Genomic DNA, 16,961 nt, shown 5'->3' on the forward strand with positions numbered 1-16,961 from the left:
CTAGATGGCCTCTAAAGGTCCCTTCCAACCCGAAGTGTTCTGTGATTCTGCGATGTGTAGTGAGTGCATCTAAGCGCTTAGTTGCTCGGTGGCTTGTCTCTAGCTCTTGTAGATCCACAGATGCCCCGCTGACCATCGGTCACCACTGGCCACCCATCACCAGCCAGAACACTGACAGAGCCTGGCTGCATGCAGCTCCCGGTGCTTCTGCGCTCCTAGCAGGCCCTGAGCAAAATCAGCACGAGCCTACCTAAGGCAGGATGCAAACCCACAGAATCCTCAATAGAAATCTACTTGGCAGCATAAAGAGAGCAATCCGCTTCTACAGAAGTTCTGCAGTGCCAGGAATTTGTGACACCGAGTAGAACAGTAACAATCTAATTGAGAAACGCTCAGGGTAACAATTACTGAACACAAGCTGTTGATAAAGCTCCTGCGTGTGACTTAAGGGAGACGGCAAGGACGCAGGAACTTTTACTCCATTACACCGTGCATCAAGTGAGTGTAACAGCCCTACAAAAATGGAAATGCATGCAGAGGGTAAAAGTCTCCTCGTCATCCTCCAGGCTACTGAACAAGAATAGGAAGAAGGAAGATTTCCACGGAGAGGTAGTGGAGAAGATGCAGAGCACCCCTGTAACAGCGATGCTGTACATACGTGTCACACAACACGCACACCGCAAAGTTTAGTTCAGTTTTATTTTCCACTGTAACGGTTTTCGAATGATACATCATGCAGTCTGCCAGTGTATCCATCCATCTCCGATAGAATTTTAGAATGAAGATAAAAGACTTATCTCCACGGGATGGGGGAAGGAGGGTTCAGATCTGCTACCAAGAGTTCAATACATTTCAGCATCGTTTGATGCAATGGCAAAAAATTTCCCCTTGTTACCAGCAAAATGTGTCCACAATTTATTTTTTTTCCTAAATTGAACACTACTGTAAAGATACACAGAGCCCAGAGAATACACATCTGCAGTTCACGTTACACACTTTACAAACTAGACAGGTATAATTCTACAGAATGCCTCAACCCCCGTGGTTCTCCCACAACGAAAAGTGTTCCAGTGGACGAGACTGTGCGAGCGAGAGGGGACCTGGTGGAGCGGTGTTCTGTCCTGCACAGCGGATGGTCTCCAGGGCACGTCGCAGGTCGAACAGGCACAGTGAAGACGGAAATCAAAGCAAGGGTAGATTAAGATTATCCTGCCAATTTATTTTTGGATCCCTTCCATTTGCAATCGAGATGTGCTTCATTCGTATTTACACAAAGTCTTTCTCCTCCAACAAGGGAAATTTTATTAGCCCTCCTTTTCCTTTCGGACCTGGCATGACCATTTGGTTTTAATACCCATTTATTCAAATGAAATAATGTTCATCTTAAGATTATTTACTTCAATTATTTCCAAGCCTTATTTATCAAAATTCCAGGCAAATGTGCATCTTGGTCCATAAGGCTTTATAAAATGGAATTTAAAAAGTTACTTATGAGGTTCTGTAGGCAGAAATTATTGTAGAAAAGGTTTTTTGTGACTTATTTTTCAGTATATTCAGGATAATCCACTCTCACCCTTGTTGAGTTAAATACAAACTTAATAACGCATCAGCCAAGATCTTTCCAGGTTTAAAACTTTCCTCGCTTTCGAGAAAACAAGTCGATGAAACATGAACTCAAGGACAAACACAAGATATTTGAACATATTAAGAGAAGCTCAAGTGAGCAGGAAATACTTTTTAATTACTAGCAAAAAGAGCAATATGCACTTTAGTTCCATCTGAAGTACGTTTTCCATTTGTGAACAGTGTTTCAACCAAAATTTGTCCCATGCATGATATTTCAGAGGTGAAATTTAATTTGCGCTACACAAATTGCAACTTTAAAATTCGCCTAGAATAAGTATAATACAACGTTCAAAAAGCAAAGAAATCAAGAGAGCATCGAGGCGTGGAAATCGCAGAGACAGGTTTTGATCTCTGCAAAGCAGATGCGTGGTTTTCATTTCTATATATAAAATGTGTAAGACTTAAAAATGGTACAAAAGTTGAATATACAGTACGCAATACAAACTTAAGTCGCCTAATTAAAATAGGCTTACAAAACAAGAATCTACGTATAAGCAGAGTAAGCTCAATTGACAGGACTGATAGTTTCCGATCGAGTAAATATCTTCTGTTATTTCTTTTTGAGAATTATAGCCTAAGGCATTCTCTGCAGCACTTCAGTTACAGAAAGCCCTCCTACAGTCTTGACGTAAAAGTTAACTTGGAGAACCTTCCATCATTTTAGCTAGGTGAACTGACTGGCTGATCAGCACCAGCCCAGGGAAGAGATGTCCAAGCTAACTTCTCACTCAAGCCGAGCAAAGCTCTGTAAGCTGCCGTACCCAACCAACGGCGACGCTGTGAGCAACATCACACCATTTTTACGCTAATGCTGCATCCACAATATACTTCCATACCTAACTTTGAATTCGAGAGACATAACAAAAGCTTTACTACAAGACAAAAATCTTTGACAGCGATTCAGTTTGCTAGCTTTTCCAAGACAACTGTTTCAGAACCAAAACAAGGGGGTCATTAGTTCATAGTAGAAATTTCAGCTCTCAGCAGCTGATAAGATAGCACAGAGTAGTTCTGAATCAGTAATTTTATTAAAGATTGCATATGGCAAGTTCACAGTTCATTCTTCTGGCAGTGCACATGCACACAAAGAAATATAAAACTTTGAAAAATACAAAATAAATTAAATACATGCAAATTTGCAACTTCATTAAATATTTTTAGCAAAATGCTCCCCCAAATAGTGCAACATTAAAAAAAAAAGTTAAATTAAGTCCAACTTTGCAAACCACCTAAATAATTTCAGTAGAAAAAAATACTGAAAGTCGATTCACAATCTTTCAAAACACTCTAACTAAACAGTTCTACGTCTACTAACACATTCAGAAATTAAAAAAAAAAATAATCAATCTCAAATAAGAGTAAATGTCTGCAAAACAAGGCTCGAGGGCTATGCTTGGCCGTAACCTTCCTCGAATCCAGGCTTCGTGAAGACATGAGGTTGCATGCCCTGCACATCTGACCAAGGAGGACACGTGCGTGTGCCGCAGAAGCGGTGTGAGGAGCAGCAGGAGCATCGCCTGCCAGTGGAACCTTCCCAGAACAGTTCCAGTGCCCCCCTGCTCAGAAGATGGAAAGTTTGTCTGCCACGAAAGAGAGATCCAAGAAAGGCAAGCGGTCGCATCCTCAGCTCCGTGCGCCCAAGCGTACCATCCGTGGGACGACTTGCATACTGTACCTTGTAAAGACATTCTTTTCCCCTTGCAATATGCTCTTCGCCTCCTAACAAACACATTCCAAAATTTGGTCTGCAAAGGACAGCTCGAGTATACAACTCTCACCTCCATTTGGACTCTCTCTATATAATTTTTTTTTAAGGTAGGGGCTGGGGTTTGGGGGATTTTTTAAGAAATTTGTTTCTCTAAGGTAGTGTCTGTTGGCCTGGTAGGGGACTGCTCACTCCGGTATCTGAGTTCCGGTGTGAATAGATTGGGGCTTGCCAAAGGCATGCGGGGAGGGGGGTGGGGATGCTTGTTGGCTTTTCCAAGACAAGATGTCCGCAGCATTCTGAAAGCCTTCAAAATTTCATAGAGAACAACGCTTACAAACACGTGGCTAGCCATCACACTCCAGGAAAACCCACCACCATAGGGAGGACTACAACCAGATCAGATCTTAATCTTAAGACAGGTCACACAGACATATTCATGTAACTACCAAACTTCAAAACCTAGATCTATACTAACAGATTTCTCTGCATCCCGTTTGATCTTTACCAGGTACTGCAATAAAGGTTATTTTATACAGTCCAAAGATTTGTATCAGGATATTACAAATGGTTCTTTGGGGAAATTTACTTCTGAAAATGTAAGCAATAAAATTAAACCATATAGCAGCACATTTTCATCCCCTAAAAATATAAAATAATATGTATATTATACAGTAAATCAGTCATGACAGAGCACAATCACCTGCCTTGGATGGCACTTGGTCATTGAATAATTAATTCTTTGATGCCAGAAGTCGGGATTTACTGATGCAACAGAGGACTTCGAAAAAGCATCGATCTGAGCGAAGAAGCCCCAACCCAACCAGCGCCAAGGGGTCAAACGCAGTCAGTGAGAGATCCGGAGTGGCAGACTTCCTATCGTTACTTAGGTGGTTATGTTAAATACATTGTACAAGTATCTGGAGAAGAGTTGAGCTGAACGCTTCTGTACACGCGGAGATCCTACGAAGCTCAAAATACCTGGGACCAGTGCATTGCAGATGGCTGTAGGAAGCGCAGGATGAGTAGGACGTGGATCAGGTTGAAGAGGGGGGGGAAAAAAAGAAACTAGTGACTTAATGACAGTCCTTAACATGCTAAGTGGAATTGACCTGTCAAGAGAGAGCAAGAAAGGGAATGATAATTAGCGGATGCTTGAGATTAGAAGTGGCAAATCAACTGATCCCTATGCTTCACAGGACCCAAAGAGCCACCATAACGGCGAGGAAACGAGAGTCACCTAAAGCACAATTTTAACAATTCATGACACGAGGCCTACTAAGTCTGGGAGAGGAATTTTGTCACATCTATCTTTAAAGTTTCCAGCCCAGAAAACTGGCACAGTCATAATGAAACAAATCTCTTAACGAAACTCATTCTTTGCCACCTGTGCCATAGCATTACGTCTCCCCTAAATACACCCTTAAACACAATCTAAAGGCCTCACTTTTTTTGTTTTCCCCTTTTTCTCTCTGTTCCTTTAACAGGCTTTTTCTCTCCACTAGTCGGCACCTGGATATGCTGAAGAGCAGACGTGCGCATATCTTATATAACAAATAAGGAAAGTAATTGCTATTGAGTTTGCAAACACACAGAAAGAAAGGATGAAAAAATACAAATCCAAACCAATCCATCTGTTCTGTATGTCTCCTGACAGAGAGGTGCTTTCCTAATATATATACACACACATATACAAAATATGAGTTTAAAGAAATATATAAAAATATTTTATATAATATCCTGGTAATATATTATAAAAATATACAATATAATTTTATATAACATTTATGCATGTTGTACAGGCATCTTTCTCACTAACTTAACAGCAATTCCATCCAGAAGCAAAGTTCAAGGCACATGACCTTGAATCACAATCACAAAGGTGATTTGCAGTTGATTATAAGACAGGGACGTGTCCTCCGACGGTGTGTGTGTGGGGGGCAATTAAAGACAGAACTTCAGAATGAGATGATGTGTACTACCATTGATCCGGCCACATATTTTAAGCGTGAAAACCAACTCAATGTAGATTTCTACCACTTCATGAATTTTCCCCATCACTCAATTTCATCTGGCAGTTACTCACTAGCAAGCTGCAAGGGACATTGAAGTTTGCTCAGACACTGCCTTCATGCTTATTTCCATTTCTAAAACTTATTGTTATTATAGGTTGTCTTTAATGCTTTAGAAGAAAAACGTATGAAACCAGAGTGCACAGTGACTTTGATAATTTTGTGCAGTTTCTGGCCTAAACTTTGTGGGGCAGCATGAGAAAGATTCAAAACCACGTGGGTTTTGGTTCGGGTTTTTTGTTCCTATCTAAAGAAAAATATATACCATAGGTTTTGCTTTTTTAATTCCTGGTCTTATTTGAAAAACTTTAATGTTAACTTTTTTTGAAACCTGCTCTGTGTTTAGTTATATTTAGAAAGTATTCCCACAGGGAGCTTTAAATACGACAGCATACAACGAAGCGCCATAGCTGACCAGCAGAGAAACTCATACGCAACCATCCTCATGACCTGATGTGCAGCTCTTCGCACACGGAGAGTATTGTTCTTTAAGGGTTTGTCAAAATACTTCTCTCCACAAAATTAAAAAACTTTGGAAGAATTACAGTGAAGGATACATCTCAACCATTTTTGTTAAAACAGAAAAGATGAAACCGTAAGAACTGACTCAAAGCTGCGCTACAGAAATAAACATTTTGAAATCCCCAAGGCCGTCTCCATGAAACCCTGGCATAAATTTAGCTACGCTGTTGTGGCGATTCCAGCACCACCTTCGTACGGAAATACGCTGCCAGCCAGGCAGGACTCCTGCGGCAGCAGTTAGCCTGTTAGCTGCACCAGTGTGAATTCCCTTTCGATCGGTTCCAAAATCCAGGTTTGAGCTACGCCCCACGTAGCAAATTTGCTGCACTCGTATTTTCAAAAACGTCGGCAATGTAGACAGAGTGAGGAATTCTCCCTCAGAGATTCGCAGACACTCCTTGGCCTCCTGAGTCTCCTGTTTAAGCCAGCTACTGGCAACTTGCAACTTCAGGACCACATTTTATTAACGCCCACATTTTTTTTTTCTCCCATCTGCTACTGTTACTCCTCAAATGCGATGCTCTCTGGGGTAGAAATCCTCTCCTTCCATCCTGCACACTGCACCCAGGCAACACGGCCCAAACAGGGCACAGTCTGAACTTCGTCCTGGTTAACCTCATGGCTCTGCAGCAATTTTAACAACCAACTCTGCAGAAACAGCAAAAGCAATACTGGCTGTTACTGAGGGTTAGGCTGCAGGGTTAATAAATCATAACCACTGACCAGTCTAACAGCAATAAGTGCCTATTATCTTTATTGTCAATGATGAATGAACATAAGATAAATTGCCCCTCATCCTGGTAGAAAGCCTTCATTCCAGAGACCAGGTATGTTACTTGACAGCAAACATTTATGTTGGAAACCCCACCTTTACTTCGCCACTGTTAAATGAACATAACATAAAATTCTGTTCTAATTCTAGTTGTGTAGAACTGCGCCATTCAAAAGCACGGTGCAGTTCTACAGAGCACAGAAATGTCTCAACAATATTATGGAAATAATCTGTATAATATTTTCCCTGCACTAGTTAGTACCTTTATTAACACTCTTACTCAGGTCCCTGGGCTTTCATCCAACAAGCTCAGCACTCAGATTACTCTGGTACTCTCAAAATACTTTGGCAGCCAAACAGCTCCAATTTGCCAATAATCTTCGTAATCGAAGGACCAAAGATGATAAGAACTGACCTTCTGTAACCACTGCCTGGCCTTAATTTATCACTACATCTTCAAGACATCTGTCAGATGCGTACAAAAAATCTAGAACTTGACTGAGCTTAAAAACCACTTATAAAGCCTAAAAGATGCTTCTCTGAAGTAGTAATCATGGAATAGAATCACAGAATATCTTGAGTTGGAGTGGACCCACAGGGATCACGGGGTCCAACTCCCACAGCATTTCAAATTGCTGCCTTACATATAACAGATGTAACATGTAATACAGCCAGGCGTGAGACTCAACCTCGAGCGATAAGGGAACCAGACCAATAAAAGCCATAAAGGAGCATTACTGGCAGTTAAGGAAAAAACCCATACACACTTTTTAAATGGCTTCATTCCAACCTGTACGGCTTCCACTTGGTTATCAGAAATTTTTTTTCTAATTATTTTCAGAAACAGTAAATCCACACGTTCACCCTGTTTCTTCTAAGATTTTCCATCTTGTTTTTCTCCACCTCTATTGACCATGAGCTCCTCTGCAACATGCTCCAAGCAGGGCCTGAATCTGCTCATCCTCCACTGCCCTTGAATCTAAAACCCAGCATCTAAAACATCTGAGAAGTATTCTATGCCTTCTGATTGCTTCTTCTTGACTTCCAAAGTCCCACCTTGTTATACATCCATCTAATGAAAGTTATTAACAAAATAAATACACTTAAAACTAATCTACAGTTGTTCACTCAGCATGTGCCTATACCTAATGGGTGGCCTGTTTGAGTCTGAGGCTTCATTTCATAGCAGCTGGTATATTAAAGGCCCACCCAGTTTCAGCAGGTAGCAGCTTTTTTTCCCTGCCAGAGCAGCTGTTACGATACATGTTTGGAAATATTTTACATGCGTCTGTACCACGCTCTTTTCCCTCTGCTCTTTCACAGAGGTGGGAATGCAATGCAGTAGATGGACAGAGGCTATCTCGCCTGCGAGATGGAAAAGCCAATTTCAGCACAAAAACACTCAGCAAAGACTTGCCCCAATTCATCCACAGCAAAAATATGTTGCTTGCAGCTACAGGGCTCGTGGAAAACACAATGGGCAGAAACAACCCGCACAACACAACAACAGCTGGAGTGCGACGTGATGGATGGTATGCATGCATGCATGACAGGAAACATTCTCCAAAAAAAAGAAAAAGAAAACACCACCCAAGAATGCTGAGTGCCTAAGGAAACCACATACTATCAGCAGAGAGGTATGAGACAGGATTAATACTCAAGGAGGGAAAAAGCTAAACTTCGAGGGACAACCTAGCAGTCCACTGGCTACTTTTCACAGCCACTCACTGCCAGCCAGCTCTTGGTTTGCCTGTAACATAAAGTTATCTTTGAAAATAATAGCAGATGTAAAATATCTCCAAAATAATAAGCCTTTAAAGAAAGAAATGGGAGGGTAGGGTATATGAAGCAGTCTCATGGGGAATACGCTTCCTAGGATGAGATTTCTGCTTAGGGGAAATCCTCAAGCCCTTGCAAGTAAAGTAAAATATTTACATTTTTTTTCTGAAGAGAGCTGAATAAGAGTGCAAAGCAAAAGAAACAAAAGTAAAGTTTGCCAAATTGTGAGCCTCAAATCTGGAGAGCTCTGTGCTGCTGCCACTTATGGCTGCTCTACCCCTATATCCCAGGCTGGAATATCACAACATGGAAACATATTCATGTTACAGAAAGCAGAAAATTATAGCGGCAGAAGGAACCTCTGGAACTCTATTTTTACTAGATGAGTTTCACACCTCTATGTGTGAGCATTTCAGTTTGTTAAAAAAGTTTTATGTGATAACTCATTAAAATAAAAACTCTCATCAGCAGCTTGCAAAGCATTCTACCAAGGCACTCCTCACTTAAATCACTAATTTTCACAGTTAAATTATCAGCAAACAACTCCTACTAAAACTAGAAAAAAAATACTGTGGGTATTCTAAAAGCAAGACGGAAATATCAGAAAACTGGGTGATCAATGAAAAAACAGATGAGTAAGTTACTTCGCTCTTACTTCTCGTCTATTTGGTGTTGTGATAGTAGCTGGCGTTTGACATCCCTCCCCCTCGGATGGCATGGACAGCCGTTGGAGAAGACGCCGGGTAATGACCGGGGCGGATGGGCTTGGCTGCAAAGCAGAAGCAGGAAACCAAACAAGGCATTTAGCTTTCACACCAGGTTTTCTACCTCACCTTCTCCTCTCGTACAAACCCCATTGTTTCCAACCAAGGAGCCGTGCCTGGCAGAGCAGTCTGTAACCTAGCTCTGCATAACACAGCATTCCCTCACCTCGGCCAACAACACATACGTCCATTTTCTGCATGTGACAGAGCTGCTTAACCACCCCAGCATGCCCCTCATCTCTGCAAAGACTACAACAGAGCGAAGTCATGACCCGCTGGGTGGTCAGCGATGTACTCCCTATGTCCAACTAGACTATATCATTGCAGAAGATGCTGAGACAAAGCTGTCAACGGCTTTCTACGAGAGGTAGCATACAGTGGGAAATACCGTGTGCTGCCCAGTTCTCTCTCAGGTTTTAAGACACCGGTATTAGCATCATCATCCAAAACATTATCCTCCTTCTTCACCAGTTCCAACAAATCATTTCAAAAATTGCCCCATCTTAGACACCATTTGCTTGCATGCACCCATTCGGATTGCACCTCACAGATACATCAAGCATCTGAATTATACGGGAAGACTTGTGACTCGAAGCAGCTCAAATGAAATCACCAGGAGGAGTAATCAGGGAAGAAGAGAGGAAGGGATAAGGTCCAGAAAGGCAAGGAAAGAATGAAAGCAGAAAGAGAGTATGTGGGGGAGGAGGAAGAAAGTGAGAGACTAATTTAAAGAGACAAGATTTCAGGTCACTAGAAGGGCATGCAAGACCCATAATGCCATTTATTTACAGAGTTAAATAGCAGAGGTGCTTTAAACTTTAGGTGGGGCAGATTCTATTAAAAAGTGAAGCCTTTGAAGATTCCTGTGCAGCAGAGAAGCAGACCCTGTGGTTTGCCCCGGACTGCTGCTTTCAAAGCTCCCTCTATACAAACATGAGCAAACAGACCAACCACGAGGTATGGGAGCGACCACCGACCCTTTAGCTCCATGTCCTTACCAATCTGAGCAGAGTGTGCTCTCCGGGCCATGTTTTTGGCTCTCACAGCCTCCTTAATGCGATCTACCTCCTGCTGGTACCGTTTGCGGTCTCGCATGGCGTTCTCCTTGGCCTCCTTCAGTGCACTCTCCAGCGCTTTAACTCTCTCCGCCGTAGCTCTAAGTCGTTTTTCCAGCTTAGGAAGCTCACAACGAAGATCTGCATTATCACGTACCAGCTGAAAGAAAAGACGTTTCAAAAATATGAGAAACTATGGGAAAGGTCCTCTTACAAGGAGAGACAGAAAATACCACCGATCCCTCTTTCCACCTTGTATACTATGAATGAAAGAAACAGGTTTCTTCCAGAAATGACTGTAAAAAGCTTATGTGAAAGAGAGATCTGTTTTTAATCATGCAGTTCAATTGTCTAGCTAAGGTATGAAATTAATCTAAATTTTCCAGAAAGATTAAAAAACAGCGACTATTCCATTCAACAGAACCTCCCAGATCTGATCCTGGAGGGTGACGGCTCCAGGCCAGACCCTGCTACTTCGATATCCCCTTTTCTAGACTTTAAGAGCAACTGTGGCAGAAACTCTGCATTTCTTCGGAACGCAGAAATGTCCGGCATTGATCACCTCATTATTTGAAAATGGCAACGCTTAAATATATCTTATAGACAACCTTGGGTTTCATCAAAAATTCATCACCGCCACTGGTTATGGCACGCTTACCTCCTTGTTCCCCTCTCCAGGCTGTGGGAAGATTGGAAACTTCAGTGCCTCAAACACGGCTAAGCAATCACTTCAGGCCTGTAGCTATACATGTGACGATTCTATGCAACTCTGATTTCACGCACTTCCGCAATTAAATACGAACCTGAGCAAGGTCTATCCATTATCAGAGTAACATCTAACTTCATATGCAACAACAGCCACAATAGAGAACTGATTTTTTCATAAATAAAAAGTTGGGGCAAACAGTTAGAAAATCCAGTACAATTTCTAGTGAACGTACTATACCAGTACTAGAAGTCAACAGAGAACTGTTCCAAAGGAGCGATTCTCCTTTTTCTGGAGTAAAGGGAAGAAAAGTGGTTTAGCTCCCACATTAATACACCAGTAAAGCAACTGCACGTACTAACATTCACACGTTGTTTGACAATCACAATGTTCTACACCTGCTAGTCCAGGCTTAGTGCCAGCAGAAAAACACAAACAAAGCTAAAAAAAAAAATTGTCACAGTGTGCTTTTTCTGTAAGTGTTGAACCCTTGTTCTAAGAAATAGTTGTGATATGAAACAGGAACAGGATGATATCACATTGAGGTCAAGTCCAATGTCATTTTTCCCTCTAAGTTCTTATGAGACGTGGACTCCTAGCTGGTTTTGAGTAAATATACGCTAATGAGAGATATAAAAATCTGTTTCTGAAAACCCAGCAGATGCGTGAACTGAGTGCAAAAAAGGCAAATCAGTAAAAGGAAAAACACTCTGAACATGTCCCGATTTCCACATTTAGAAACTAGGTCTTTAAACCATCTGCTCCCTGGGAATCTCAAAATACTGAACCTTAGCGGACACTTGTCATGGTCCGGTACGGCTTGCTTTTTTGGCACTTCCACAGGAACAAATAAAGCAAATCTCGGAGAACGCTGTGTCTCGCTAGTAACGGTTTCAGAAAACTGCACCAGAGAATGTTATGTCACTATTCAAAAATTAAAGTAAAAGCTTCTGTACTATTCTGTGCTTCTGCACCTGAACAGTGAGACCCAGTTCAAAGATGCTGACATCTGACAAGAGGGTGGAAGCACACTTATTGGCAGAAATAATCCAGTTTTATCTCACAAGGTGCTACCTAGATATATACACAGACCATAGATATATACACCCTTCCAGTAAGCAGAGGGTAAGGCTCGTTCCTTGACGTATACCCAAAACCCTTGCCTACTCCACATCTCCATTTGTACGGTGAGTACCTAGGGTGAAGGGCTCTCTGTAGCCCTTGTCTCTCTGAACAGCGTAATTGCAAAAGGAATGGGAACCCCATGAAAGAGGGAGAAGACAGAGATGGACATGCCTAGAAATAACCGACCTCAGCATCCCGGGGAGGCACCAGCCCTTAAGCTGCACAGAAAAACTCTGTTCCTTTGCTTTAATACTCCGCTGGTTGACTCCACTCCAGTCACCTCCAAGGGGGCCACTAAGCAGCTTTAGACCTGGAGTCAAAACTGGGGATACCCTATTCGTCTAGAAACCAGCTATCAGCACACAAGGTAACAACAAACACTTTACCCTGTTTTTTCTGCATTACACCAATACAGTGACAGTTAGTCACGCCGAAACTGCTAGAGTCTTTTGTCACAGAAAAAATAATTGTTTATTTAACACGTTCATAAGAAGTATGGGTAGTGGGAAGAGCAACACCAACTCCTAAGGCCAAGAATTTTTGCTGAGAACTATAGTAACATTTCCTCAGACAGTACATGTTACCTTCAAAAATTATCCTTTTAAACATAAAAAAGTAATAAATTTTTTTTTTTTTGGAAGAATGGAACAAAGGAGACAAGGATGGAAGGAGAGAAGGATGGACAGAAGGACAGATAGGAGAGAAGGACGGACAGGAGCGCCCCTACCTGTTTGTGAACCTTTGTAAGCTGTTCCAGGTTGTTCTCAAGAAAGGAAATTTTCTGCTTCTGCGCAGCGCTTCCACCTCCGTCGTCGCTGTCAAGTTCAACGCTCTGCACAGAGAGTTGCAGCATTCAGCAAAGCCAGGCAGCAACTCAAGAGGAAGCTCAGGTCTTTTGTGAATTTAAGTTTCCCAAAGGCAGAAAAGTCTTCCAGAGCCCCAAATTCAAGAGAATTTATTTTACCTGTTCATTTGATATTTAAAAGCCACATTCCCTGCTACATAAAAAAGAAACTATTCTTACTGAACAGTTATGAGGGGATCCTGAATAGGAAAATCATAGATTTTAGTGGGTAAAACCCTGGTTTTCCACTCCTGGAAGACATTTTCATGTAATATGGGTTTTTAACCTTAAAAAAGTATAAAAACTCTTCCCCAAAACAACTCTAAAGAACTGAAAAGTGTTGCGAAGCCTATGACTTCATGCAGCTTCTGACTCTTCTTCAGCAGTTAAAAATACATTAATTCCTGCCAAACAATAATTTTCCCAGAAAAAGGCTGACTTGTCACAAGCCCATGGAAAGAAAGGGCTGCAGCATTCAGCGTAGCTTCAGTTAGTGCAAGTTATACTGAGTAATTTCTGGTACCCCTCAGTACCATCTTTAGAATTCTGTAACTGAACTGAACTGGATTAGTTCATTTTACTTAATCACCAAGACTTGTCCTTAACAAACTAGGACCAAATAAAAGCTAATAAACATCAGAACAGTTTTAATCTTATTATTCACTGTATTATTGAACATACAATATACTATTTTGTAACACCATGCACTAAAAGCTTCCAGCAAATCTCAGTACTGCAAAAAAAATAGGACTTTGGTTTAAAAGAGTCTTATAAGACTGATTTACAAGTTAAAAGTCTTACTTTTTTAACGCGGGTGGTGAGATCTTGCACAAACAGTTTGCGTAAGTTGTGAAGAGTCTGAAGTTCTCTTGCCTGGAATCAAAATAATAATAATTTTAAAAAAGCATAAACCAGTAACAGATAGTAGATACTCTGATGTAAAAATTCTCCTCAGATTTGAGCCAGCAGTAGGACTTCATTGTGATTTACTCATAGCGGTGTGCCCGCCTGTAGGTACAGGCAGCTCAGAGATAGGCAGTGCCCACCGCAGAGCTCTCGCACCTCCCAAGGTGTTCACCCCGCCAAAGCTACACTGGAAAATGTGTCAGCTCTGTCTTCGGGTGTGGGGAAACAACAGCAGCAAGCTGAAGTCTCCCAGGTTGGCCCCAGCTACGCACGTCTACAGACGTGAAAGATCTCTGCGTTCACTCTCCAGCAAGAGCATGCTTACTCACAGGCACTTTGGACATCTTAGTGCTTTTTAAGTTTTGGCAAAAATCCAGGCTTTCCCAGCTTTATTTGTATGAATCAACTTCTCAGGCTCAGTGAGATAATCACCTCACTGGAGGTGATATGAGGAATGGCAACCCTGCACCTACTCCCAGGAGGACAGAAGCACTGAACCATTTGCAGCAAAGGCAACTCTAAGGATAGGCAGTTCACCCCAATCCCACACCCCACCAAAGCCATGCTGAAGAGAACTGTCTGTCCAAAGTTAGCAAGAGCAACCTCAGCTTTTCCATTTCATGCTTATCTACTCTCAGACTGGAATTTAAATGAATCACTCAACAAGCTCCACCACAACACGGCTGGGCTTGATGATCTTACAGGTCTTTTCTAACCTTAATGATTCTATGAACTACAAGCTTTTCAACTTGAATTTTTTATCTTTATCACTCCAAAGAAAAAGGTAAAACCACCTAGCAACCAAAAAGAAGCAGCTTCCTTCAAGGACTACTAGAAATCATAGACTACAAGCACGGCTTCTCTACGTATGAGTGATGTGGTACCCAGAAGTGCCTCCAAGTCAAACCCCACTGCAGAGCAGAAGGCTCCCCCTTGGGTGCTGCCCCAGCAGACCCCCACCCCATAACCCCTTCTTTTGCTTCCTCACCAGTCTAGTGCTGGGCAGGAGAATGAGTCAAAGAAAAGCAGCAGCTGTGGTCCCACCAAAACCGTTCTTCATCCCTTCCTTCTCCAAGTAATCATGCAAACAACACGCACTGCCCGCGGAGCCCGATGCTCCCCATACCGATGGGCAGTGATGAGCCACACTGCCTGGCCTTTGATGGCTCGTCTTTTGCTGTTATTTGCTATGCTTGATTTTTAATTCCAGCCACAGTAATTATTAAAACTCCAACAACGTGAATAAAATTTTAATGTAAGACAGTTCAAAGATGTTTATTTAAAAATTAAAAAAATACCATCTGGGTTTCTGCAAGCTGACAGTATGGTACCGCCTAACTCTGATTTCCAGCTGCCTTACTCATTCGGCGCACAGGGCAAATCAAGTCTACATGCAAGCTCTGGAAGTATCTGACGAGTACAGTTCATAGCAGCTCTCTGCTATGTTGGTTAAATCTGTCCCTCGCATGAGTTTATTTTACCAAGGCTTATGGCTGGGGTAGCCGTCAGGAGCCAAATATGAAAGGACCCGAATAGTCCAGCTTCAGCAATGAAGTCCAACTGATCCTGAGGCCCCAATAAGCTTAATTTTTAAAGCATCGCACAGAGGAGAAAACGCTGGTTTTGAGTTAACAACCATGTTAACACTAGCAAAAATCACCGTATGATGCTCCTAAACCAGCTCTGGTTTTGACCAGATTCTGAGACCTTTGAGAACATGTGCGTATTTCACAGACAGACAAAAATGTAGCTCCCAAGAAAACTGCGCAGCAACAGCTTCAAGCCTGAAGCCATCCACCACAGACTGCACTTGTAACATTGCACGCACAATTTCCTCTCTCTCTGCAAGCTGTTACACTGCTCAAGTTAGAGGCAGGCATGCACCACCCAACTGTAGCTACACTGTTCAGTAAGCTGGTTATTTCAGGTGGTTTGAAGGAACAGGGACAGCAAAACAAAGAGTACTGGGAGACTTGTTGATAACAGCTTATTCACAGGAGGCAACAATAATAGTATTTAGTCTTAAATTTTAAAATTCAGTTTCATGATTTGGCAAAATGCACAAATTTAGCCCATTTTCTTGGGCATAGATACAAGTGTTTTAATAACACATCAGTGATGAAGACCTAGGGGAAAAAAGCTCCATAAAGCATGATGAAGACATACCACTGTTTCCTCCAGCCCCTTAAGATCTTCTCTTGCTTGTTCCCTTTTATCATTAAGCAATCTAGAAAGATGACAACATTAAACACAAATCAAAAATGCTGACGCCATATAAAACGGCAGAGAATCAATCAACATTCAGTTCGAGTAGAACATCTCCAGATGTGAGCAAATTGTACATCTCTTTGCATCTGTAATTAATTTGAGCGTCCCAAATATGCAGCTTCCAGTCACATGGAAAGGCTGAGCCACCACCTCCATTTTTTGTGCCCACACATGAAATTTTTATCTCCCATTTCCAGGAAAGGCTTTTACTCAGAGGTCTGATTTATTACTTAAAAAACAAACAAACAAAACCCCAAATCCTCCAACTTCTTTCTCGCTTGTTTTTGCTGTGCATTAAGGAAGGAGGGATTTAACACCTGCCATGCCATTGCATAAAATCAGAGCTCTAAAAAAAAATAAAAAAAAATTTTTCTGGCAAGTATCAAACCCACTATTGAAAAGCCTAAGATATAAAAATTTGAGTAGTTGGTGCACATTTATTAGTACGGCATGTTGGCTTTGTCACTGAAATGATCTTTTCAGAGTGAATATTTCCACACAAATGCCTCCCAGTAGCACACTGTCTGTGGACACATTAAGGGATGCTACATTCAAGGGCACCAGATGAGAAAACTCTTGACTTACATGAGCTTTTCCAGTTTCATTTCTCTTTCCTGGTCCTCAATTTTCAATTTATCATAATCAGCACTCAGTTTCTCTTGTTCCAGTTGCAGCTTCTGATTCATACTAGAATGTGAAAGAAAAAAATCAGTGCAGCTCAGTCCTGAATCCCATAAACAAGGGTGCATAAATCTCCGTAAACAAAACGGGGTTAGACAGAGAAAGCAAAGCTGTAACTCTCTACTGAAAAATTCTG

General features: G+C 41.7%; 1 protein-coding gene across 1 annotated transcript in view; it reads right to left on the bottom strand.

The window, feature by feature from the left end:
- Positions 1 to 680: 680 nt before the first annotated feature.
- KIF5C (kinesin family member 5C) overlaps positions 681 to 16,961 on the bottom strand; it is an 89,175-nt gene continuing 72,894 nt past the window's right edge. The window contains exons 20-26 of the mRNA XM_075429984.1: positions 16,730 to 16,831; positions 16,043 to 16,103; positions 13,772 to 13,843; positions 12,854 to 12,958; positions 10,239 to 10,455; positions 9,132 to 9,245; positions 681 to 4,443 (exon numbers count right to left, since the gene is read on the bottom strand). Coding sequence (XP_075286099.1) covers positions 9,139 to 9,245; positions 10,239 to 10,455; positions 12,854 to 12,958; positions 13,772 to 13,843; positions 16,043 to 16,103; positions 16,730 to 16,831 — 664 coding nt within the window. The 3' untranslated portion in view covers positions 681 to 4,443; positions 9,132 to 9,138. The remainder of the gene's footprint in view (positions 4,444 to 9,131; positions 9,246 to 10,238; positions 10,456 to 12,853; positions 12,959 to 13,771; positions 13,844 to 16,042; positions 16,104 to 16,729; positions 16,832 to 16,961) is intronic.

Source organism: Opisthocomus hoazin, chromosome 9 (genome assembly GCF_030867145.1).
Source record: "Opisthocomus hoazin isolate bOpiHoa1 chromosome 9, bOpiHoa1.hap1, whole genome shotgun sequence".
NCBI classification, from domain to species: Eukaryota; Metazoa; Chordata; class Aves; order Opisthocomiformes; family Opisthocomidae; genus Opisthocomus; species Opisthocomus hoazin.